This window comes from Oncorhynchus masou, chromosome 31, assembly GCF_036934945.1.
Source record: "Oncorhynchus masou masou isolate Uvic2021 chromosome 31, UVic_Omas_1.1, whole genome shotgun sequence".
NCBI classification, from domain to species: domain Eukaryota; kingdom Metazoa; phylum Chordata; class Actinopteri; order Salmoniformes; family Salmonidae; genus Oncorhynchus; species Oncorhynchus masou.
The window spans coordinates 83,871,024-83,890,630 of record NC_088242.1 but is presented as its reverse complement, the minus strand read 5'-3'; the positions used below and the strand labels follow the sequence as shown (position 1 = coordinate 83,890,630).

The window sequence follows — 19,607 nt, the reverse complement described above, 5'->3', positions numbered from 1 at the left end:
TAGGTGGGGACGTCCTTGCCATTGCATCGAAGTAAGTGAAAGATGATCCGTTCTCATCTACTCTCATGAACAAATGGCAGCACTTCCATACTCATCAGGACCAAATCATATTGACTCTAATATCAGAATTCGTCACTCTTCTCTCAGTAAATTTGAATTATATTGAGATTATACCACCATAGTTTATGTTGTATTCTCAGCCCACCATCTGTAAGGAGCCATGGGGAATACCAGTACTCAGCTGTAGCCACTTTATGATTATTTTTGTTGTGTTGGCTCTTTTTGGTTTAGTCTCTCAAGGACATATTGAAATAAAATGGAAAAAGTCATCACAACCTTATGTACAAACACTTGAACATGGCTGGCTCCAAGCACAAGTGACGGAAGTGGTCTCTTAGGGCCCCAGCCACAAGTTAGAATAGTAGAATGCACAAGGTGAAATTTTGAAATTTGGTTGTGCATCAGCAGTTTTCCTTTTGTTATGTCAGTCAATGACAGTCACTCAATTGTCACACACTAACATTTTTTTGGTTGGTAAATTAGTCTAGCCAATTATCAAAACTTGTAGTAATCATGTCCGAATTACCGACCAGACATGAAGGGCACATGCCCAGGGGCCCTGACCTCCAGGTGGCCCCCATGGATTTTCTTAGCTACTGTCACTTAGATATACTTTTACCATGGCAAAGGTCATGGCAAAATGTGTAGAATTTCATAAAACCTGCTTTAAAAGGGCAACATTTTCTCCTTGCCTTATGGCAAATTGTGTAAAATTGCAGGAAATGAACTTCAAAACTTTTAAATGTTTTCTCAACGGTCAACAGGGGGGCCACTTAGGACCCCAAAAAGTCTAGAGCCAGCTCAGCACATGGACCACAGCATCCTGCATTCACATAGGACGGTGTTGTTACCCTAACAACCATGACATTCTCTGTGTTGAAAGAAACCCTACATTAACCTACTGTGTATGTGCTGTGCTTTTCCTCTAGGCTCGCAGTAAGCTGTCTCAGATCCAGGACAGCCAGCAGGAGATGAATAAGAGCATTGAGCAGTACAACAGCACCTTAAATGGGACACACAGAGGCAGCATGACCAACCTGGCTGACATGAGCGAGGGATTCCCTGACCGCGAGAACGGAGACTTCGGCGCCGTGGTGAGGACACCACACTGTTTAAAAGGACAGGAGGTTGAATGAAGTCCTTATTACTACGGCCCAGAGTTTCTTTCCTGGCCACGTCATCTGGCTCTATTTGTAAACCTATAGTAGTAGTACCTAAGTGTATTGCAAGCCTGTAGAAGTAATATTTATGAGAGGTAAATTGAGGTTGAATGGTTGGTGTCTGGTGGAGAACTGGTTAAACCTACAAAAGGCTCTCATTCTACTCTACTGAACACAGCTGGTACATTTGGACTTGAACAATGGATTGCAGCCCTAGTGTAATGTTGTAGTTAATTTCAGATCATGGTAATATGATGAGTCATTGAAACCTGCTGGCCTGGGTGTGAAATTAATCTGCTTGTCACCACTTTGAACAGCTGCAGAAAGCTGCAGCTAAAGAGACGATGATGGGAATATGCAAAACCTTCACCTGCAGAGAAAGGAGGTATCACTTCCATGATTTAGCATCAGAAATATTCCAATCAAACGTGCGACTCCACAATCTTAAATGGATTAATCCCATAGTTTGGTTATATTTGATTTGCTTTCCGCATAATGTAATTATCTTGCCTTAAATACTCTCGCACAGTTATTTTACCTGGCAGCCCTCTGTTATTCCATCTTAAGCTTTATTACCTGTGCGTTTTGAAAGGGCTCGGACACTTAGCTCTTATTCTTAGTCCTAATTCTGGGCAGCATTGAATATCATGGTGGAGTGAATACAGGGATCATGGTCAGACTTCTTATTGAAATGAGAAGTCCTACTAATGAAACATAACAAGTAAGCGTTTTCATAGCCAGGCCCGTCTGGCCCGTGAAGTCAGGTTTTCCAGAGAAACCCGACACCCTGAAGAATGTGGGCCCTAATAAGAGGGGTGTTTCCTACCAACTCGGGGGCTTTTTCATTGGGACCAGCTGAATGCAGTGGGGCGCAGCAGACACCGAATGGACAAATTGCAGGAGAATGAAAATTGCCTGTGTGTTATTAAAGTGAAACTCAAGCTCAGGGGGCTCTGGTCTGGTCTGGAACCAGGCAGTCATAGTAGGGCTTCTCTAAAGGCACACATTCCTCTCTCCGAGGTCTCTATTAGTGTTGTTGAACTCAAATTCCTCCACTTGAACCTGAGTGGGCCATAATTGAAATGTGAAGTATTTGATTTGATGGCCATCGTGTTTGGCAGCTTGGCGAGACTTAGCGGTCGACTGAATAAACAATGGAGTCGATCTGACTTGGTTTATCTCCTTAATGCCTGTCTGAGGGGAAAATGGTTGGAGATGGTGGCAGCATTTTAAGAGTAAATAAACCGAAGCTCTCCAGAGCCAGACAGACATCAAAATCCCTATTTTTCTCCCCTTCTCAGGAGGACCCGTTCAAGGTGAATACATCTGGGTTCAATAGCGTCCCTCAGGAGATGCACACAGACCCTTTTCACTCCGAAGACCCCTTCAAGACAGACCCGTTCAAAGGTGCTGATTCTCTCTTTCCTCTCCCTCTCTCTCTTTCCTGTCCCTCTCTCTTTCCTCACCCTTTCTCTCTTTCCTCTCCCTCTCTCTTTTCTCTCTCTCTCTTTCCTCTCCCTCTCTCTCTTTCCTCCTCCTCGCTCTCTTTCCTCTCCCTCTCTCTTTTCTCTCCCTCTCTTTCCTCTCCCTCTCTCTCTTTCCTCCTCGCTCTCTTTCCTCTCTCTTTCCTCTCCCCCTCTCTCTTTTTCTCTCTCTTTCCCCCTCTCTCTCTTTCTTCTCCCTCCATCTCCACTCTCTTTCCTCTCCCTTGCTCTCTTTCTTCTCCTTCTCTCTCTTCCCTCTCCATCCCTATCTTTCCTCTCTGTCTCTCTCTTTCCACTCCCTCCATCTCCTCTCCCTCTCTCTCTTTCCTCTCCCTCTCTCTCTTTCCTCTGTCTCTTTCCTCTCCATCTCTCTCCTGTCCCCCTCTTTTTCCTCTCGCTTGTCTCTCTCTCTCTCTTTAGATGACCAATTCCAGCGTTTTAGCTTTTGTCCTCTTTGGCATAGCTTCTGATTCCCCCCCACTTGATTCTTCTCCTATAGGTGATCCCTTCCAAAATGACCCTTTTGCAAAGCAGTCATCACTACCAGCCGCTGCAGGTATTTATTTATTCACAACACATGAGTTTAATTATACATGGACATCACAGGAGTTTGGTGGCACCTTAATTGGGGAGGAGGGGCTCGTAGTAATGACTGGAGCGGAGTAGGTGGAATGGTATCAACACATCAAACACATGGTTTCCAGGTGTTTGATACCATTCCATTAGTTCCGTTCCAGACATTATTATGAGCCATCCTCCCCTCAGCAGCCTCCACTGATGGACATACAATGCCATCCTCTTGTTATGTTAATGAAACTATGGAGCTGTGAAACAGGCTTTCACCGTCACACTTCTCTATTTGTAATATTGTGAAATTTCTGTTCCCTTATCTCTACGATGAGGGGGAAAAAAACACTGATGTTTTCATTGCAGGACTCACCTCGTTTACTCCTAACTGTAATTATAAGATAGATTCCAAAGAAAATATTTGCTGGATATTGAATGTTATCTAAATGGTGATTGCCAAATATCTGTAGACACTTGTTGTGTTTGTCTTGCGTAATGGAGAATGGCTACATTCTCTATGTTGACTATAGTAAAGTCAATGAGAGTTGAACACACATCATTTTGAACTGATATAAACAATATGCATAGAATATAGTGCCTGAACGTGGTTAAATGAGTCTTACTGAAAAGGTTAACCAAATGAGACATTATCTCAGCCACTATATGCTTTAGACTACACAGTACACCTGATTCATATAGCGTAGCTGTGTGAGGTTTACAGACCAGTCAGACTGGCCTGTGTGAAGGAAAGGTCATGTCTGATCCACAGTCTGCTCTCCTAGATCTCTCTCTCCACCCAGACCCCTTTGGGGGGGACCCCTTCAAAGAGACGGACCCCTTCAAGGCTTCGTCAGAAGACTTCTTCAAGAAGACCACCATCAAGGCAGACCCCTTCAGCACCACCGACCCTTTCAGTAAAAGTGCCACCCTCCCCACCAAGGTACAGGGAAGCCATCATGGCACCTTCTAACCACACTGAGTATATGTTATATATGGGTGTATAGACTGAATATACAAAACTCTACAAGGTGTCGAAAGCATTCAACAGGGATGCTGGCCTATGTTGACTCCAATGCTTCCCACAGATGTGCCAAGTTGGCTGGATGTCCTTTGTGTGTTGGACCATTCTTGATACACACAGAAACTGTTGAGCGTGAAAAACCCAGCAGCGGTGCACTTCTTGACACAAACCAGTGCGCCTGGCACCTACTACCATACCCCGTTCAAAGGCACTTACATATTTTGTCTTGCCCATTCAACCTCTGAATGACACACATACACAATCCACGTCTTAGTTGTCTCAAGGCTTAAAATCCTTCTTTAACCTGTCTCCTCCCCTTCATCTACACTGATTGAAGTGGATTTAACAAAATAAAATAGATAAAGGATCATAGCTTCCTAATGTTCCTAATGTTTGGTATACGCAGTGTATGTATGTAACTGTTTCTTTCTGCTTGTTCTTGCAGACAAGTCATTTTACGAGCAGCGCAGACCCTTTCTTATCCATTAGCCCAAAACCCACCAGAGGCCCAGGACCAGGTACATGCTCAAATCTCTTTTTCCTATTCTCCTATTTCTCCTCACCCCAAGTTGTTTTTTGACTACCTCTCTCCCCTCCTCCCCATCTCTTTCTTTGTCATGTATAAGTCTGCTTTCTGTATTCAGAGATAGAGAGATATACACTAGTGATGTGGAAAGTCACACTTCTTTACTTGCAAATGTATTTGGTGAATAAAGGTGATTCATTTTCCGGGGAGTTGCACAAGAGCACCCACACCTTTTTGGCTTAGCCTACTGTTGTCTGTGTATAAGCCTATAGGCCTTGGCGTTGTGAGCTGTCTTAACCCGCAGAGCAGGTGACGAGAAGCACTGAAAATAGTTCCCATCTTTGACAATCCGTTTAAACCCTCCAACCCTTTTTTCCCCTTCAAGTTTTTGAACACAGGGTAGGTCTCAGTCTGTGTTTGGGTGCTGGTGGTTAACAAATATCAGTGTAAAATAACACATTACCTCAAATAGAATTTGTATGGATAAGATGGGTAAAATGTTGACCCTAATGGTTTTAAGAGGGAAACAGTTGAGGTTATTGTTTGATGTGATATTTTTCTAAGGTTCCCATTCTTAGCAGCACATGAACCACTTGAAACAGTCCCTGTGAAAACAAGAGATGCATTGTGGCTTGGGCCCAGAGGATGGCTCGTGGCATCTGAAATAGCCCCAGAGAGACCTTGGCCAGGGCCATCTGTAACTGTGCAAGTGTGTAGGTCCCATTCTCAATCAACCCCTTCACTTCTCTAGCGTTGAGCAAGAAAGTCCTCCTTTTATTTTCCCTAGGAAATTGCTGTAGTCCATATAAACACATTACACCATGCAGTTCTGCAATAACATCGCCGTGCTAGAACACAGGGCAGGCTGTGGCAGTTGGATATTTGTAGGATCAGGTTTTCATGTTAGTTTGCCTATTGAACTTATGAGCCAAGTGAAAAGGTGTCACGTTGGATACTTGATATTCAAATCTTTTCGCCAGCTCATTTTGTCACTCTTGACTGAAACTACACAGGGTTTCTACACAGTCAGGGGTGAAACAGTGAAACATAGATGCAACAGTGTGCCAACCTTTGAGCAATGACTCTGGAAACACAACTCATATCTGTCTTGTTTAAAAAAAATCTAATAATGAAGTTAGCTTTATGCAACGTCTTTTTGAGTGCGGACCCAATACACTTTTTTGTTTGTCTGAATGTGCGGTTTTTACCCACCAGCGAAGCTTCTGGGAGAGTGCCAGGGTTCCCATTTTTATTACGTTTCATACAGCACCCGTTCGAATACTTTGAATATTTGTGTATTTGTGCTGTGTAACCTAAACCCTGGACTAACGTTTCTTGAACGTCTCATGTTGATATTTGCTCAGATCTCTTTGGTACTCTGGACCCCTTTGGAAGCAGCACTGCGTTTGGAGGCAGTAACAGCTCATTTGGCAGTATCAGTAACAGTGGGTTCGCAGACTTCAGCCAAATGTCAAAGATCAGAGACCCAATGGAAGGAAGAGGAGGTTTCCCAGAATACCAGCAGGTATTTCTACTAAAGACTATGAACTTTTACATTTTATTTATTTAATCATTAGACTGCACAATTCCTATCCAGAGGTATTTTTTCTAACTTCCTGATTTAACACCTTCACTGCACATCAGTCTTGATTTGGAACTTATGGATAGTTGTGAAGTTACTGCTATTAGCTTCAGCTTTGGCATCTGAAGACTCATATATTCTCTCCCTTTCTCCCTCTCTCCTTTTCTCCCTCCCTCTCTCTCTCCCTCCCTCTCTCCCTCTCTTCCTCTCCCTTTCTCTCCCTCTCCCTCCTCTTCTCGTCTCTTCTCTCTCTCTCCTTCCAGTCGGGGTTTGTGGAGGACCCCTTCAGTAGGAATCAGGACGGCCCAGCTCTGCCGCCCAAGATGAGTGTTCCCCCCAGACCCAAACCTCCCAGTGGTGAGTGAGGCCCGAGGGGAAACAGGGAGAAATAGAGGTGGAGTGGAGGTGTAGGAGAGAGAGAGACGAAGGGGCAGATAGCGAATGAGAAACAGAGAGAGGGAAAGAGAAGGAAAAAAACTAGAGGAGGGTGAGGTTGTGGGTTAACCAAGGATGTGTAGTGCATTAACCAAGGATGGGTAGTGCCTACCTTCTAGGTTTCACTATGAATAATACTACTTAACATCTTGTACCTTGATTAACAGTACATTTTGCAATATAGGTCAATTTGATCTTGGTTCTGTGTTATAGAATTGTGATGGTTTAGTATGGAACTACCCATCCCAGATCCGGGAGAATTGTCATCAACTACACTAATTAGCAAAGTGCAACGGTCAAAAAATATTACTAGAAAATATTCATATTCATGAAATCACAAATGAAATATAGTGAAACACAGCTTAGCCTTTTGTTAATCACCCTGTCAGATTTTGAAATTATGCTTTACAGCCAAAGCAAGACAAGCATTTGTGTAAGTTTATCGATAGCCTAGCATAGCATTATGTCCAGCTAGCAGCAGGAAGCTTGGTCACGAAAATCAGAAAATCAATCAAATTATTTGTTTACCTTTGATGAGCTTTGGATGTTTTCACTCACGAGACTCCCAGTTAGACAGCAAATGTTCCTTTTGTTCCATAAAGATTATTTTTATACCCAAAATACCTCTGTTTGTTGGTCACATTATGTTGAGAAATCCACCGGAAATAGCGGTCACGACAGATATCGACAGAGACATGGCAAACGTTTTTTATAATCAATCCTCAAGGTGTTTTTCAAATATCTATTCGATAATATATCAACCGGGACAATTGGCTTTTCAGTAGGAGCGAGAGGAAAAATGACTACCTCTGTCTTTTACACAATAATCACGCTGAGAGCCCTCAGCTTGCCACTTACACAATGTAGTCGTTTACGCTCATTCTTCAACATAAAGGCGTGAAACTATGTCAAAATGCTGGAGACACCTTAGGGAATATGTAGAAAAATTCATCTGGTTGATATCCCTTTCAATGGCCAATAGGGGTGCATAGGAACACAACGGTTTCAAAATAAGAGGCACTTCCTGATTGAATTTTCCTCAGGGTTTCGCCTGCAATATACTCACAGACAATATTTTGACAGTTTTGGAAACTTTAGAGTGTTTTCTATCCTACGCTGTCAATTATATGCATATTCTAGCATCTGGTTCTGAGAAATAGGGGGTTTACGTTTTTTTTGTAACAGTATTTTTATTGGAATTTCACCATTTTCACCCATATTAAGAGATACAACAACAGAGACAAAACACACCAAAAAAAAAAACTGCATTCACTTACACATACCTACGCATACCTATATATATATATATACATACATACACACACATACATATACATACACACATGCATATACACATATATACGCGTACACACATACATACATACTACCCACACCCATACATACGTACACCATTTTCGTCTTCCCGCTTGGTGCTTCTAATAGGCGGTTTACTTTGGGAACGTTATTTTTCCAAAAATAAAAATAGTGCCCGCTAGTTTCAAGATTATTAATGGTCTTTCTCATCTCATTGTAAGTGTTGCCCTCTTTTGCTTGGATCTTCTAGTGACATACTCAGAAGAAGCTTGTGAGGATGAATGGCGTGGCTCGTCACATATCTTCTGACTGTTAGACCCTAGTTGACTAGAAGGAGTTGTAAGTGCCCTGAATACCCACTAGGCACACGCTGGTTGAATCAACGTTGTTTCCATGTCATTTCACCAAAATTACGTTGAACCAACGTGGAATAGACGTTGAAATGACGTCTGTGCCCGTAGGTAACACTCAGCTGGTGTCGCCTCCTCTCTTACCTCCGCATGAGTAGAGTATGCAAGTCAGTAGTCATAGATCAAACAGCGATGGTCAATGCAGCTTAGAAAACATGATAGGATCTTCATCAGAACAGAAGAGTTGATCATCTCATTCTCCTTTCGAAGATCAAATAAACAGATCAGTTTTGCAAAGAGATGAGTCCAGTTGACTCTGCAGTAGCTCTGCTCAACTTAGTAGCAATGTAGCTAGGCCTAATATGCATTTTTAGCCAGAACATTAGTTAGTAAAAGTGTTATGTCACCATTTAAGCCTCCCAAAGGAAGTTGAATGGACCAGGGTATTCATGATTTCACCACTTACTATTATTAAATTGGTCCCCCCTCATGGTAAACCATATATTCAATATGCAATGTAATTGCAGTGTAGCCTAGGTATACATTATTACAAAGTAGAACTTAGATGCATATGAGTGGTTTATGTGCTGAATTACATGCATGAAATTAAATTTAAATTAAGAAACAAATTGTAACTAAAAATCTCCTATCTTTAGAATCCTTACTTGACATTATTATTTGATGCCAAGCTGCAGGGAGAACACAGAGCATCAGGTCTCACAGGAGATGATGAGTAAGAACAACAATGTTCTCAACCCCACCCTTCCCCACTTCCTCTCTTTCCACTCTGTGTGTGTGTGTGTGTGTGTGTGTGTGTGTGTGTGTGTGTGTGTGTGTGTGTGTGTGTGTGTGTGTGTGTGTGTGTGTGTGTGTGTGTGTGTGTGTGTGTGTGTGTGTGTGTGTGTGTGTGTGTGTGTGTGTGTGTGTGTGTGTGTGTGCAGGCACGTGTGTGTGCACACTCGGGTGAGAAGTGTGGCTTTTTGGCGACCTCTTGCCCGACTCGGGTCACACTCTGTGCCCTGGCCAATAAACACCTTTCACACATGGTTTTATAGAACCATGGAAATTAAATGATATGGGTAGAGAAGAATTTGCAACATACAGTAGATAAGTGAAAGGTAACTAGCGTAGTGTGGTAGTTTGATGCTGATATCTTAATGTTTCTAGGTGGTTTCTGAAGTCATTACATAGCAATACTTTAGATTTTTACGAGATACAGTCCATGTGATTTATGTTATGAGAATCATGTCAGAACCTTTGCTTGTGGGGTTCTGAGTTGTGCCTTGTGCATTACATTGATAGGTAGCACTAATGATGTGCTGCTATTTTGGAATAGGGTGGAGCTGATGGTATATGGTAAAGACTATGTTCCATTACGTGAAAGAGAAACTGAATGTCTGGCTGTTCAGTGGGGCTGTGAACTGCTAACCTTGACAAGCCGGGTATAAATAACAGTTCGATTGGAAATGTGGTCAACACCTTCAGAAGCAACAACAACCAGCACTATGTTCCCATGGCCCACTGACTGTGCCAGCCGAGGTTGGCCAACAGAGAAACATCACTACCATGTTAACATGAGCCTATTTTAGAGTAGTTTCAGTTCTTTGTGAAATTATTTATATATTTATATGTGGAAATAAAGGTATGAGGATACAATACGTTGGCATAAATAAGGCCAGGAGTTTTTCCTGACATTACCAGGAATAATTTTGGTCCCTACACTTTTAGAAAAAACCTGCTATCTAGAACCTAAGGGTTATTTGGCTGTCCCCAAAGGAGAACCCTTACTGGTTCCAGGTAGAACCCTTTTGGGTTCCATATAAAATGCTTTCCACAGAGGGTTCTACATGGAACCAAAAAGGGTTCCCCTTTGAGGACAGCCAAAAAAACCTTTTGGAATCTTTAAAAAAAAGTGTAGTCAGAAAACACTGCCGTCCCTCGGGCCTTGGAATGGCATCACCCACTGAGGAGAGATCTGATGAACTTGGGAACTGAATCCTCTGTCGGTTATGTGGGCAGAAACTCTACCCATCTGCTCGCCATAAAACCCAGCATAAAAGAGGAAATTGCTCTTGCCGTGTATTTTAGTACTTGGTTTATGCAATATACTATATGGCCCATCAAATTTAATGTGTTTAATTCATACCATGCTGGCATATTGTTTCATTACAATTTTGTGTGTATGCGATGGTGTTGTTTGTCTACTCTCTCTATTTTGCTTAAGTTGAGCTGCGTGGGGCTTTTGGTGCAGACAGTGATAAAGAAAAACTTCACATTTCTGTGGTAAAAGTTATCAAACCATCACTTAATACCTCAAGTTGTCCCCGTAACCACATATTTAATCTTTGAGACATCAGTGTAACATTTATAGTTCAAATGGGAGTACACCATATCTGTTGGGGAAATGACTGTGTCCTTACTGTCTCAATGTCTTCAGGTAAAAGCAGCCCTGTCAACTTGCCTGGAGGAGCGGGTGACTTGGCCAAGCCCTGCGACCCCTTCCAGCCATTCGGCAGTGACGCCATCGACCCATTTCAGAGTAAAAAGGTGGTCGGAGACCCCTTTAGTGGCAAAGACCCTTTTGCTCCTTCTGCCTCAAGTAAAGCCTCTAAAGACTCTTCCTTGGGTTTTGCAGACTTCAGTACTGTAAGTTGAGCTCAGTGATACTCTCTCTCTGTCCAGACCAGTCTTTATATACCTAGTCACTACCTCGCTACTTCTAGCTCCCACAACGTTTAACTGAAGGATCTAGAGAAGAGCAGACGACAAGGCTCAGCCTGTCTATCTAGACCTTTCTGCTGCATCTCATCCTGGCCTACCTTCACTGTGCAGATGTCTCTGTTTGTGAATAACCTACCTTCACTCCACACAAAGACCAGAGCCAGGCATCTGTCCAATCAGACCCATGGCATTTTAACCACCATGTAACAGGCTAACTGTTCAGACCTATGGCATAATCCATAGCAATAACTACTGTTCATGATCACTGATCATCTGAGCGTGCGTTCCAACCCTACCTCATATCTAAGATGATGACACTAGCTGTTTCTTGTTGAAGAAGGCTCACTTTTCCATACTGTGTTCTGATTCTGGAGGGGGATTTCTCTCAACACATGCATTGTAGTTGGTTGCACACCACCTACAATGCATTTGATGTTGTGCAGTAAAGCACAGGAGCTGCATTGAAGAAGTGATACCCAGTACTCATGCAGGCAAGGGTGTCAGCCATTTTTGTGGTTTGATGTGTACGCTGCGATCGGAACATTTAAACAAATACAAATATATTTTGTTTGCTGCTAGTTAGCATGCTATAGCGCAGGGGTATTCAACTCTTGTCCTATGAGATCCGGAGCCTGCTGGTTTTCTATTCTACCTGATAAATGGGGCGGCAGGGTAGCCTAGTGGTTAGAGCGTTGGACTAGGAACCGGAAGGTTGCAAGTTCAAACCCCTGAGCCGACAAGGTACAAATCTGTCGTTCTGCCCCTGAACAGGCAGGTAACCCACTGTTCCTAGGTCGTTATTGAAAATAAGAATTTGTTCTTTACTGACTTGCCTGGTTAAATAAAGGTAAAATTAAAAAATAATAATAATAATTACACCCTGATTAGAGGGGAACAATGAAAAAAAACACAGTTGAACTGGCTTTGAGGTCCAGAGTTGAGTTTGAGGGCTAAAACAAGCGCAATTGGAAAGTATTATATCTCTGGCAGTTCAATAAGTGGATTCTGGCAGAGTGTGAATTATTATTCAACCAGCCAATGGTTGCTTTAAAATCAGTGTTGAATAATCCAGCCAGTGTGGTGCTATGGCCTGGACTGTCTGTGAGTACAGTTACATTCACACAATAATACTATTATTGTGGATAGTCATATTAATATAATACTTTGTTTAAAACGTTTGCATGCTTTGCAAGAAGAACAATTTCCCTAATAATCTTGTTTCCATGGACACATCTGAAATCAGGCTACCTGATGGGACTTAAATAAATACAGATAATTGGCAATCACAATAAATGTTCTACCACAGTGACCATGTTATTTTTGCAAAGCCTATTTGATTCTGAGTTCGGACATATAAAGTTTGTATGTGAAAACGACACTACATGGACAAAAGTAGTGTCTCGTCAAACATCTCATTCTAAAATCATGGGCATTAATATGGAGTTGGTCCCCCCTTTGCTGCTATAACAGCCTCCACTCTTCTAGGAAGGTTTTCCACTAGATGTTGGAACTGCGGGGACTTTCTTCTATTCAGCCACAAGAGAATTAGTGAGGTCAGGCACTGATGTTGGGCGATCAGGCCTGGCTCGCAGTTGGCGTTCCAATTCATCCCAAAGGTGTTTGATGGGATTGAGGTCAGGGCTCTGTACAGGCCCGTCAAGTTCTTCCACACCATTTCTGTATGGACCTTGCTTTCTGCAGGGGTGCATTGTCATGCTGAAACAGGAAAGGGCCTTCCTCAAACTGTTGCCACAAAGTTGGAAGCACAGAATCGTTTAGAATCTAATAGTATACTGTAGCGTTAAGATTTCCCTTCACTGGAACAAAGGAGCCTGAACCTCCTCCACCAAACTTTACAGTTGGCACTATGCATTGGGGCAGGTAGCTTTCTCCTGGCATCCGCCAAACTCAGATTCGTCCTTCGGAATTCCAGATGGTGAAACGTGATTCATCACTCCAGAGAACGCGTTTCCACTGCTCCAGAGTCCAATGGCGGGGAGCTTTACACCACTCTAGCCGAAGCTTGGCATTGCGCATTATGATCTTAGGCTTGTGTGCGGCTGCTTGGCCATGGAAAACCATTTCATTAAGCTCCTGACTAAGAGTTATTGTGCTGACATTGCTTCCAGAGAATGTTTTGAACTCGGTAGAGAGTGTTGCAACCGAGAACAGATTATTTTTACGCACTTCAGCAGTCCCGTTCTGTGAGCTTATGTTTGGCCTACCACTTCGCGGCTGAGCTGTTTTTGCTCCTAAACATTTCCGCTTCACAATAACAGCATTTACTGTTGACCGAGGAAGCTCTAGCAGGGCAGAAATTTAACAAACTGACTTGTTGGAAAGGTGGCATTCTATGACAGTGCCACATTGAAAGTCACTGAGCTCTACAGGTTATTCTACTGTCAGTGTTTGTCTATGGAGATTGCATGGCTGTCTGCTAGATTTTATACACCTGTCAACAACGAGTGTGGCTGAAATAGCCAAATCCACTCATTTGAGGTGGTGTCCACATATATTTGGCCATGTAGTGTGTTTCTAAGATGCATAATTCAGTTTTTTGAACTCACTCGCAGATAAGAGGGAGGCTTGCACTAGGTGTTATAATCGGCGTATGCTTACTTAGTTTTTTATTTTACGCCAATTAAGATAAGCAGAGGAAAGTGTTTACATGACTATTACCATACTCGGCCTACTACCATAATCAGTTTAATCTATAATGATTAGTGTGCATGTAAATGTACTCAGTGAAGCCATAATCCAGCATACTCATATTTGAATACTTAGCTCCAATCATCAGCAGTCAGTCAATCAGTCACTCAGTCAGCCAGTCAGTCAGTCAGTCACTTATTAAGTCATTCAGTCAGTAAGTAAATCAGTCAGTGTGTCATCAGTCCCTTATTAAGTCATTCAGTGAGTAAGTCAGCGAGTCAGTAAGTCAGTCAGTGTGTGCCCTATGCCAGGCTAGGCCAGAGAGGGAAGCCAATCTGGTGTGGTTTAGTGACTGACAGCTCCAGGTCACTGGTCTGGCTGTGGATCTGTTGACATGGGAAGCAGCAGTATCACTACTCAACTCTCAGTCCTGAGTTCTTACCCAGCATGTCTATGGTGTGTATCAGTGATATGTGTCCTACTAGTGTGTAGATGCAGTATCAGTTTGTCTTTTCTTGAGGCTTAGTTTGCTCAGCCTGGTTAGTGTTGGTCTGCTGCATGACATTGGTAGCATATATCCTACTTTACCATCTCTGACTTGTGCCAAATTATTCCCAAAGTAACCAAAACATTTTGAACAGAATCAGCTGCCTGGATTTTATTGAAAGTAAAGAGGCATGGTGTTCCACAATAAAGATATTATCTAGAAAAATACCATATCATATAATAATATAATAATAATATATAATCATATATTAACTTGGCCCCTGAATTGAATGATGAATCATTTTAAACAAATGTAATATATCTATTAAACGCCTCAATGGATTCTGTTCCATACTTATTTTGGTGAGTCAGAATTGAAGGCGCTCATTTGAGTCTGACATCTGAATCAGATCTAAGGCTGGTAAAGCAGTGTCTCCTGATATGTGTGTTTTGGTATGCATGGGAGAGTTCCTAGCTCTACTTTGCTGTGATCCTTACAAGGCTAGATCTCATACTATCACTTTAACAGATTAGGAAAATGTCACTTTTTTCCTTTCCATTTTCTCCCTGCATGTCACTGTTGCATGTTATCTTAAATATGCTTTTAGTTGCTTGTTCATTTTCACTTGGGACCAAACTGAAAAGTCCTCCATGTTGCTTTGTCATAGTTAGTTGTAATCTTGTGGTGTTTCGAAGTGTGCTCGGTGTAAAATGGATGGTGATGTGCGATTGGTGAATTATTTCTTTGGTGTTTTATCATTCATTTTTCTCTCGCAGGACCAGAAAAGGTTAAGGTAAGAATGTTTGAACATGCGGTCAAATTGAATAGTGGCTTGTTTTGTGTTTTGGTCTCATACTTTAGGCTCTGAGCACAACCACTTAGGTTTAACAATAAGAAGCACCTTTCCTCCAACAGCAGAACACACTTGAATTGAATATTAAAGTAAGGATAGGGATAGGTCAGTTAGTGTGTGTCTAGTGGTGTGTATATTTTGTGTGTGTGCTGATGTGTGTTAATATGTGTGTATACGTTGTATAGTTATAAGAGCAGAGTAGATGGTGACTATGAAAACTACAGTCATGTATATCCTCTTACTGTAGCCAGGCAAACATGGAAGTTTACCCTTTATATACAGTGTAAGGTTTACTAAAATGCAATAATCTGTCAAGACACCTTCTAATGTATGTGTTTTGTATATGGTGTGAGGGATGAATCATATACAAAACCTGTTCTCCTGTTCTCTCTGTAGTTTGGAAATGAGGCTCAGCAACTGGAGTGGGCGAAGAGAGAGAGTGAGCGAGCGGAGCGGGAGCGGCTGAAGAGGCTCCGGCAGCAGGAGCAAGAGGACTTAGAGCTGGCCATCGCTCTCAGCAAGGCCGAGATGTCCCACGGGTGACCTGGACTGGACTGGACACCCACACACACACACACACACACACACACACATCCCACTGCACAAAAACTGGTTGAATCAACGTTGTTTCCACATCATTTCAACAAAAAATAAATACATGTGATGACATTGAATTAACGTTGAAAACTCGTTGGATTTGTAAAAAGTCAGTAACATAAGGGTAATTTAGTATTTTTTTTCCAACTAACTTTTAACCTAAATCCAATCCAATGACATATTTTTTGTTGATTTTATGTTGAGTTCACGTTAGTTGACAACTTGAAGAAATGTAAATCAAAACTAGAGGTTGAACTGAATTCTGTGCCCAGTGGGATGCCCACGCACATAGAGATACAGACACATATAGACAAACACACACATAGAGATACAGACACATATAGATAAACACACACATGGAGATACAGACACATATAGATAAACACACACATAGAGATCCAGACACATATAGACAAACACTGATAGACATACTCTTACTAGCATTACTCGTGCACATACACATGCGTGTACGACTCACACACCATACCCCATCACACTGTGAAGGACCTGGAGCTGGCCATTTCTCTCAGGGCCGATGTGCCCAACACATGTCCGCTTCCTTAACCACACACACAGACACACACCACCGCCACAACACACATACACACGCCATCTGATACGCACACACAGAAACACACACCTCACCACACAATCTCTGGATGGACAAACTCTCAAAGCAAAAAAAAATACAAAACAGAACTTTTGGGGTTATCCTGGGCCCTGTGGAAACCAGTGGTGTGGTGGTGTAGTGGAGGGGAAACGCGAGTAAATGCAGTTTACCAACCTTTTTTATTTTTTTGTGACAGTTAATCCACCTTTTGCGGACAAATGCATTACTTTTTTCACCACGACCGGTGATCAGAGTTTACCAACCTATTTTTTTACCACTACATCACTGGTGGAAATGGAACTGGATTTGACTTTACGGTGGTAGGTTGGAGTTGGAGTGGGAGATTGAAGCCAACAATCACAATCTCTCTTACTGTTTTTAATTGATAGGTGGGGAGGGGAAAAGATGATGACCCGTGGTTTTAGAATTAACTGATGCACTGTTTAAATGCACTATAGAGGCTGGCTCAACATGAAAGATGTAAAGATGAACATAATATGTGTTGGTTTGGTGAATGAGCATGAATCGCAGCTGGAGCTCTGACAGATGTGAAAAAGGGAATACCTAAAGGTTATGCTGGAATGCTTATTAAGATTGAGACATTATTTTAGTATTGGTTTATTATGTGAATGTGGCAAGCCAGTGGCAGGGTTCTTCTTTGACTGGCTACTGTAAGTGTTGTGTGAGAGAGAGGTCTGTTTGGACCAGAACAAACTGTACAGATATATTTTCTTTCTCTTTGAGTGTGAGATAGTAGATGCATTGTTTTGACAATAATTCAGTGCTTCTTCAGCGAACATAGGAAGAAGGAATGGGTACTTAGCTGTGCCTCCTCTGAAAGTTCAAGTAAGTTCACAAAGCTGTGATGTATATCAAACAACAACCAAAAAAGGCGAGATGAGGGAAATTATTTCAAGTTTTATTATATAGTTTTTTTTATAATATTTTTTTTCACTATGTGATGTGTTATTTTATTATTTTAGGTATTATTTGTTAAAAGACAGGAACATTTTGTTTATTACAATTCTAGTTGAAAAAAGCTGCCAAAAATTACAAACCTACAAGCACAAGCTGCAGAGAGGTTAAAGAAAGTTAGAAATGGCCTGTGGTTTTCTTCAGCTAACCATCAATAATATGCAAATTCATTAGGTCACATGAGTTTCACAGCTATAACTGGAATATTCCGCTGTTTACGGTACAGTGTGTCATAGTTTGATGTTACAACTTGGGCTCAACCACTTTTATTTATAGCTGCTTGGTCTTTTACTTGAAATTCCTTGCTGATGGTACTGCCTGCTTAGCACATTACACCTGTGGGTTTTACTTCACTTTCACCTTAATTAAGCTTTGAATTGAACTGAATAGAGATGATGATAATAGCAGCTGAGGTCCTAACCATATGAAAAGGACACTTACATTAATTGCCCCTGTGTTCTGTCTTTTCCTGTTGTACTGAACTGTATGTGTCCTACATTGACTTTTATAAGCTTCCATGTAATGTCATTGTTGTCACCTACTATTGTACTAGTCTGAGTGAAAAGACCTCACCTAACTATATGGGATGTTGTGAAAATGCATTATGAAAGTTACATCCCCTTTGGGTTGGGAAAGGACATGATTTAAGTTACAATTCAGTGGTATGGGCCATTAACGCTGCCACAAGGTGGAAATAGAAACCATCTCTCTATAACATTTATTTGTTAATGTTTACATATCAAACTTCTTTGCTCTAGTGGTTAAAACAGTGTAATTATATTATATGTAAAGAACCTGTTCTGGTACAGATCTGACCTTTAACTGTGCTGCTGTATATAGCTGACTCACTGGGCAAAAACTGGTTGAATCAGTGTTGTTTCCACGTTGAATCAATGTTGTTTCCATTTTAACAAAAAAATGTATGTGATGACATTGAGTCAACGTAGAAAAAAAAGTAATCAACGTGAGGGAATTTGGTCTTTTGGGTTAGGGATAGGGTAACCTAACGAAGCAGGGGTAAAAGAAACGCCTGAAACAAGATGCACGGGTCTTGACGAGAAGGAAAAAAACTTTTTGGGGAGGTTCTCTTCTGCACTGTTTAACCAATCCAGTAAATGTGGAGGAGGGGTTAGGGGTACCCTTAACTCCTCCTCCACATTTACTGGATTGGTTAAACAGTGCAGAAGAGAACCTCCCCCAACAGTTTTTTTAACGTAAATCAAATGACATGTTGAATTTTTGTTGTTGAATTCATGTTAGTTGACAACTCAGCCAAATGTAAATCAAAACTAGACGTTGAACTAATGTCTGTGCACAGTGGGGAGGTAACCTGTGGTCGTCTGCATTTGACCCTTGACCTTTTTGGCCCTACCTGTGGTGTTTTAATCACAGGTCAGACTCTCGAAGCTTGGGATGCCAACACTCCCGCCCTTACCCAGCATGCTGTATGTCAGAACCCCTGTAGTGTACCTTCAAGTTAGGGGAAATCCACAGTGAGGCTGTTTGGTTGGCCGGAGACTCAGCCACAGCTCTCTGTTCATTGGTCATTTCATGGCCCTTTTTGTATGCCTTGAAAATACATCCATAATTTCTTACTCCATTCTTTGAAGTTTAAAAAAACATATATATAACCTTTATTTAACTAGGCAAGTCAGTTAAGAACAAATTCTTATTTTCAATGACAGCCTAGGAACAGTGGGTTAACTGCCTGTTCAGGGGCGGAACAGTAGATTTGTACCTTGTCAGCTCAGGGGTTTGAACTTGCAACCTTCTGGTTACTAGACCAACACTCTAACCACTAGGCTACCCTGCCACCACAAGTTAGCCTAGCGGTTAAGAGCATTGGGCCAGTAACTGAAAGGTTGCTGGTTCAAATCCCTGAGCCGGCAAGGTGGGAACAAATATGTCATTATGCCCTTAAGTAAGATAGTTAACCCCAAAAAACAACTGCTCCCCGGGTGCCGATGATGTCAATTAAGGCAGCATCTCTCTGATTCAGAGGGGTTGGGTTAAATGCGGATGACACATTTAGCTTGAAATCAGTCAGTTGTGCAACTGAATAGGTCTTCCCTTGATCTGACACTGTTGGATTGGTGAAAGAAAGGGTTCCATTATGTATCCCAACCACCCAACCAATCATGTCAGATTAGGGAGGCAGGATGGAAGGATGCATTTTGAGAGTATTGAAATAGGGCCCAACACTACCTAGTGTTCTC

General features: G+C 41.9%; 1 protein-coding gene across 3 annotated transcripts in view; it reads left to right on the top strand.

The window, feature by feature from the left end:
- The window catches only part of LOC135524597 (epidermal growth factor receptor substrate 15-like 1), a 31,581-nt gene extending 13,068 nt beyond the window's left edge, over positions 1 to 18,513 (top strand). For all 3 annotated transcript variants that reach the window (XM_064952277.1, XM_064952276.1, XM_064952275.1), the window contains 9 exons: positions 990 to 1,154; positions 2,522 to 2,627; positions 3,204 to 3,260; positions 4,054 to 4,211; positions 4,738 to 4,810; positions 6,183 to 6,343; positions 6,664 to 6,757; positions 10,937 to 11,145; positions 15,606 to 18,513. In XM_064952277.1, the coding sequence (XP_064808349.1) occupies positions 990 to 1,154; positions 2,522 to 2,627; positions 3,204 to 3,260; positions 4,054 to 4,211; positions 4,738 to 4,810; positions 6,183 to 6,343; positions 6,664 to 6,757; positions 10,937 to 11,145; positions 15,606 to 15,752 (1,170 nt within the window). In that variant the 3' untranslated portion in view covers positions 15,753 to 18,513. The remainder of the gene's footprint in view (positions 1 to 989; positions 1,155 to 2,521; positions 2,628 to 3,203; positions 3,261 to 4,053; positions 4,212 to 4,737; positions 4,811 to 6,182; positions 6,344 to 6,663; positions 6,758 to 10,936; positions 11,146 to 15,605) is intronic.
- Positions 18,514 to 19,607: the final 1,094 nt, after the last annotated feature.